At 36.9% G+C, this 6,981-nt stretch overlaps 1 protein-coding gene across 1 annotated transcript; it reads left to right on the top strand.

Moving 5' to 3' along the window:
- Positions 1 to 5,780, top strand: lim2.5 (lens intrinsic membrane protein 2.5). The gene is made up of 4 exons (XM_072659561.1): positions 1 to 1,956; positions 2,159 to 2,308; positions 4,967 to 5,101; positions 5,227 to 5,780. The coding sequence occupies exons 1-4, from the start codon at positions 1,755 to 1,757 to the stop codon at positions 5,286 to 5,288; spliced, it is 549 nt and encodes a 182-aa protein (XP_072515662.1). The 5' UTR covers positions 1 to 1,754; the 3' UTR covers positions 5,289 to 5,780.
- Positions 5,781 to 6,981: the final 1,201 nt, after the last annotated feature.

The raw sequence follows: 6,981 nt of genomic DNA, 5'->3' as shown, positions 1-6,981 counted from the left end.
CGTCATGCTGTGGGGGTGTTTTTCAGCAGGGACTGGTCAGGGTTGAGGGAAAGCTGAATGGACGATGTTCTAAATGAAGGGAAAGGTGCACGTATTTGTCACTGTACAGTGAAATGTGTCCTCTGCATTTTACCCATCTGTAGTAGTGAACACACACACACACTAGTGAACTAGGGGCAGTGAGCACACACCCACCCAGAGCGGTGGGCAGCCAACTCCAGCAGCCGTGGAGCAGAGAGGGTAAAGAGTCTTGCTCAACAGCCCAACAGTGGCAGCTTGCCGAGCCCGGGTGTCGAACCCACAACCCTGTCATCAATAGCCCAGAGCTCTAACCGCTGAGCCGCCACCACATGCTCCATGCTCCAGAGTGCTCGGGACCTCAGACTAGGCCCAAGGTTCACATTCCAAGAAGACAATGACCCTAAGCACACAGGGACAACTCTGTGGGCCTAGCCAGAGCCCTAACTCGAACCCAATAGAACATCTCTGGAGAGCCTTGACAATGGCTGTACACTGACGGTCCCCATCCAACCTGCCAGACCTTGAGACTATCTGCAGAGAAGAATGGCAGGAAATCCCAAAATCCAGGTGTGCAAACCTTGTGGCATCATATCGAAGAAGCCTGGAGGCTGGGATCGCTGCCAAGGGTGCTTCGACTAAGTACTGAGTAAAGGGTCTGAATACTTATGTCAATGCAGTATTTGAGTTTTTCCTTTTCAATGCATTTGCAAAGAAAAGAAAATCATGGGTATTGAGTGCAGACTGAGGGGGAAACTTCAATCCTGAGATATTTGGAGGTTCTTCAGATTGAAACCCGGCCTGACAACAACCCAACTCTTCCACAACCCAGGGGAGTCTCCTGCATATTGATAGAGGCCCCCTGATGCCTGCAAATCATATACAATTTCCCCTAATCAGGACACTGTAAAAGTATAAGATCCATGTTGTGGGTCATTGTTATTTTTTTGTTGAAGCCATCCACTTTTCAGCTTTAGCCTTACAACAGACCATTTGCATCCAGGATTTATGTTCTTCCCTCCACCCATGCAAGTTTTGCCAGCTCCACTGGCAGCAACACAACTGCCAAACTGAATAGATCCACCCCCATATTTCACAGTTGGCAAAGTCTTCTTTTCATGAAGTGTTGTTTCCTGTGAAGATTGTGACCAAATAGTTCTACTTTGACTTCATCGGTCCTGAGCACTAAACTCTGGCCCTCCTAAATCATCTGAAGCGCATCTCAAACATTGCTGCGGTGAGGTCGGTGTTGAGGTTTCCTTCCTCTGACTCTTTCGTGAAGCTCATGAAGCAGTGCTCTATCACTCTTGACTTAGCTAAACCTTTTAAAGTGTGGAAGTGAAAGATTAAGCCATCCACTACATGGACAAAAGTACTGGGACACTTCTTTGTTGAAGTAATACATTGGGACATGTAGCGTAGCTCAGGCCTGATTTGCTATTCTAGGTCTGAGGTGATTCTAGGCCTTTGCAATGTTGGGGTTTCCAAACTTTTGCACAACCCAAAATTGGTCATGTGATGTAACCGTTATGTCATTGTATACTCTAATGGGGTGCAATCAATATGTTAGGCTGTAGAGCTCGTTACTGTTGATGAGATCAGACTGATTATGGTTGCCAAGTATTAGAAATTAATAGTCATCACTTTCCATAATTCTGTAAATATTAATTAGCAAACAAAGAGAAATGCTCTGTACTAATATTACCATGTGATCTGATCTGCTTTTCCCATGCTGAATGCAGTGTGTTGAGCCTGGCATCAGGATGTACAGCTTTATGGGAGGGGGCCTATTCTGCGCCATCGTGGGAAACATCCTCCTGGTGGTTTCCACCGCCACGGACTACTGGATGCAGTACCGCCTGTCCGGCAGCTTCGCTCACCAGGGCCTGTGGCGCTACTGCATGTCCGGCAAGTGCTACATGCAGACAGATAGCATCGGTAAGTTACAGGCTACCCAGAGCTAATGGGATGTTGCTCATTGTTGGCTAATGTTAGCAAACGGCTAATAGTGAGTTTGGCCTCCGGTCAGACTGAAGCACTAATTATGTGAATAGTAAGCCATGCTGTTTATTTGTAAACCCTTATAAGTGTAGCCAACAGTATTCTACGCTAAGTCTTCCCTATGCCCCCATTCCTGCAGCATACTGGAACGCCACAAGGGCCTTCATGATTCTGTCGGCGATGTCGTGTTTCGCAGGAATCATCGCCGGCATCCTCTCCTTCGCTCACTTCTCTGCTTTTGAGAGGTTCAACCGTTCCTTTGCCGCAGGGATCATGTTTTTCGTTTCAAGTGAGTTCCCGGCCTTTTGTGTAGAGGTATAGAATGCAAACATCCAGCAGGGTGACACAAGCAAATTAAAGAGTAATCAATGTTCTATATTATATAACTAAATAATTTATAGTAATTACTGCACAATTCATAGTACATACTGAGGACTTAGTGAACAGTTCATAATAACTACTGAACAATTCATAGCAGGTACTGAATTATTCATAATCGATGCTGGATAATTCATAGTAATTAATCAGTAATTCATTGTAGATAGTGGATAATAGTGAATACTGGTTACAGGTATTTTAGTATTGTAGTTAATAGTAATTAATAGTAGATACTGAATTATTCAAAGTATGTAATGTATAATACATAGTAGTTACTGAATACTTAATTGTAGTTATTAAATAATACATAGTAGATACTATATAATTCAAAGTAGATACTAAAAAAATAATTGTAGATACTGAATAATTCAAAGTAGTAACTGAATAATTCATAGTTGATACTTAATAATTTACAGTAGTTACTGAAGAATTCATAGTAGATACTGAATAATTCACTTTATTTACAAAATAATTTACAGTAGATACTGAATAATTCAAAGTAGTAACTGAATAATTCACTGTAGGTACTGAATAGTTGATAGCAGATACTGAATAATTGAGAGTAGATACTGAATAATTCATATTAATTAATGAATAATTCATAGTAGATACTGAATAATTTACAGTAGTTACTGAATAATTTATAATAGACCCTGAATAATTAACTGCAGATACTGAATAATTTATAGTAGATACTGAATAATTCATAGTAATTAATGAATAATTCATAGTAGATACTAAATAATTTACAGTAGGTGCTGAATAATTTATAGTAGATACTGAATAATTCATAGTAGTAACTGAATAATTTACAGTAGTTACTGAATAATTCATAGCTGATACTGAATAATTTATAGTTGATACTGAATAATTTACAGTAGGCACTGAATAATTCATAGTAGTAACTGAATAATTTACAGTAGTTACTGAATAATTCATAGCTGATACTGAATAATTTATAGTTGATACTGAATAATTTACAGTAGGCACTGAATAATTCATAGTAGATACTGAATAATTCATAGTATATACTGAATAATTTACAGTAGTTACTGAATAATTTATAGTTGATACTGAATAATTTATAGTTGATACTGAATAATTTACAGTAGTTACTGAATAATTTATAGTTGATACTGAATAATTTATAGTTGATACTGAATAATTTACAGTCGTTACTGAATAATTTATATTAGATCATTAATAATTTATAGTGGATACTGAATAATTCATAGTAGATACTGAATAATTTACAGTAGTTACTGAATAATTTATAGTTGATACTGAATAATTTACAGTAGTTACTGAATAATTTATATTTGATACTGAATAATTTATAGTGGATACTGAATAATTTATAGTTGATACTGAATAATTTACAGTAGTTACTGAATAATTTATAGTTGATACTGAATAATTTATAGTTGATACTGAATAATTTACAGTAGTTACTGAATAATTTATAGTTGATACTGAATAATTTATAGTGGATACTGAATAATTTATAGTTGATAGTGAATAATTCATAGTAGATACTGAATAATTTACAGTAGTTACTGAATAATTTATAGTTGATACTGAATAATTTACAGTAGTTACTGAATAATTTACAGTAGTTACTGAATAAATCATAGTAGATACTGAATAATTTATAGTAGTTACTGAATAATTTATATTTGATACTGAATAATTTATAGTGGATACTGAATAATTTATAGTTGATAGTGAATAATTCATAGTAGATACTGAATAATTTACAGTAGTTACTGAATAATTTATAGTTGATACTAAATAATTTACAGTAGTTACTGAATAATTTACAGTAGTTACTGAATAAATCATAGTAGATACTGAATAATTTATAGTAGTTACTGAATAATTTATATTTGATACTGAATAAATTATAGTGGATACTGAATAATTTATAATTGATACTGAATAATTTACAGTAGTCACTGAATAAATCATAGTAGATACTGAATAATTTATAGTAGTTACTGAATAATTTATAGTTGATACTGAATAATTTATAGTAGTTACTGAATAATTTATAGTTGATACTGAATAATTTATAGTGGATACTGAATCATTTATAATTGATACTGAATAATTTACAGTAGTCACTGAATAAATCATAGTAGATACTGAATAATTTATAGTAGTTACTGAATAATTTATAGTTGATACTGAATAATTTATAGTTGATACTGAATAATTTACAGTAGTTACTGAATAATTCACTGTAGGTACTGAATAATTTATAGTTGATACTGAATAATTTACAGTAGTTACTGAATAATTCACTGTAGGTACTGAATAATTTATAGTAGACACTGAATAAATCATAGTATCATAGTAGATATTGGATGGTTTGTAGTAGTTATGGAATGGTTTATAATAAATACTGAATAATTCACTGTAGTTACTAAATAATTCACATTATTTACTGAATAATTCTTAATAGTTACTTCATAGTTTATACTACATAAAGACTACTGCGGAATAATTTATAATGATTACTGAAAATTGTTTCTAAAATGGTAAAAGGTAAATTGCTGAATCTCCACAGCTCTCTTTGTTCTGCTTGCGATGGCTATCTACACCGGCGTGACGGTGAACTTCTTGGGAAAGCGTTTTGGTGACTGGCGTTTCTCCTGGTCCTACATACTGGGCTGGGTTGCCCTGCTCATGACCTTCTTTGCAGGTGGGTAAATCTGTGGGTCAGTGCTGAGTAAAAGTGACTGTCCTCATGGCTGTCCTGTTCTCCATGTGGCATCTAACCGGCTGTCAGCGGTCAGTAGTGTTAATGGTGCTCGGTTTGCTTCGCAGGTATATTTTACATGTGCGCCTACAGGATGCATGAGTGCAGACGAGTGGCCGGCCCGCGTTAGACCAAAACAAAAATGGAACAAAAACTACGATGACAAGAATGAGGACAAGGACGTGTCTTCAATCAGTGGGCCTGTTCACAGCAAAACCGGCGCTTCAATCAGTAGCAGCAGGCCTGTCCCACAGATAAGAAGGTTAATGGGGGGAAAGCAACTGGAAAATAAAGCTGCCTCAAGTTCTCTGCCTCTGCGGTTCTTGCTTCATTAATAAAGACAGGACACCTGACTTCCCTGCTGGAATCTATAGCAAATACCCCACTGGGGGAAATTGTGCATAAAGGAGTGAAAAAATAATAATTACAAATCGAGTACAAATACTGTTCATGCTGGTTACATTTTCAAATAAAATTTCAGACCATAAAAATATTGTTTTTTGGTTTGTTGTTATGCATTTTGTATTTCTGCATGATGATGAGTTGCAGTTTCACCTGTGGGCCACTAGGGGGTCTGTGAGAAGTTGCAAGTTCTAAAATATATGAATAAAACAACACAACCCTTAAAACAAGCATGCAGTCCCTTACTGTTCTCAGATTATCATTATTATTATTATTATTATTATTATTATTGATTGATTGATTGATTGATTGATTTTAAAGATCTGCTAATATGAAAGGAATTTAACTTTCTGTTTACCCTAACTGGGCAACTCAACCGAGCGGTCACACACATTATTTGGGATAAAACAGAGATACATTTTACTGTCACGTTTCTATCATTCAATAAAAAAATGGCATTGCTGGGGGGGAATACAATATGTAATGTGTCACGTTTGGGACATGGGCAGGGATGAGGAGGACTGGGCAAAAGTTTTTAATCAAGACAGCCAAACAGAAAATAAAAAGCAGGAAATAACCAAAACAAACAGTCCTAAATAAAACCAACTAAACAAACTGGAGACCAAACACATGAACCACAAGAAACAAAGGAACTACATTCACACTGAGACAAACCAGGAACACCTGAGAAGAGTTAACAAAGGGGGCAGGGCTACATTGGAGAACACCTGGGACAAAGGCGAAGACTGGGGAGGAGGCACCTCCCCTGTGAATGTTAAAGGAGGAGAAAGCACTGTTCCTTCACATCCCCAACCCCTATGTCTTGGCGGTTCAGGGGTATCTAAGAATCTGCAACCTCCTGGTCTTAAGCCTGCTTCTCCAACCTTTAGGCCACAGCTGCCCCTGAAGAAGGAGGAAATGCACCTGGAGAGGGATTTACAGATCTGCAAGGACCTGCATCCAGAGGTCAGAGTAGATCTCATTTATTGGCCCCACAAAGGTTGAAACTGGAGCAACTGGAGTTCTTCTTAGGTTAATCATTATCACTTCCTGGAGCTGTGCATTCCTCTGACTCCAGAGAAGGATGACACACACCCTTTCTTCACACACCCTTTCTTCAGAGTCAAGTCATTCTGTGTAATTGGTGTAAAATGGTGCAAACCCACTGCTGAACATACACACAGTATCCTGTGTAAAAAAAGAATGGATTCATATGGAAAAATAAATATTTTAGGCCGAAGCTTCTCAAATCTGTTCTAAACCGGTGGCTCAGGCATCAGACAGCATGTTGATGAGCATCTTGGCGGAATAACTTTTTGTGAGGGAGCTTTTAGAGTCATTCAACATTTGGGATGTTTGGTTCCAGGAATAAAGTAGACATCACTAAGAGTACCATGAGACAAATACAGACATTGCATTTA

The sequence above is a fragment of the Salminus brasiliensis genome, chromosome 1 (assembly GCF_030463535.1).
Source record: "Salminus brasiliensis chromosome 1, fSalBra1.hap2, whole genome shotgun sequence".
In the NCBI taxonomy this organism is placed as follows: Eukaryota; Metazoa; Chordata; class Actinopteri; order Characiformes; family Bryconidae; genus Salminus; species Salminus brasiliensis.
The sequence above is the reverse complement of the archived record's forward strand: the minus strand, read 5'-3'. Positions and strand labels throughout refer to the sequence as shown.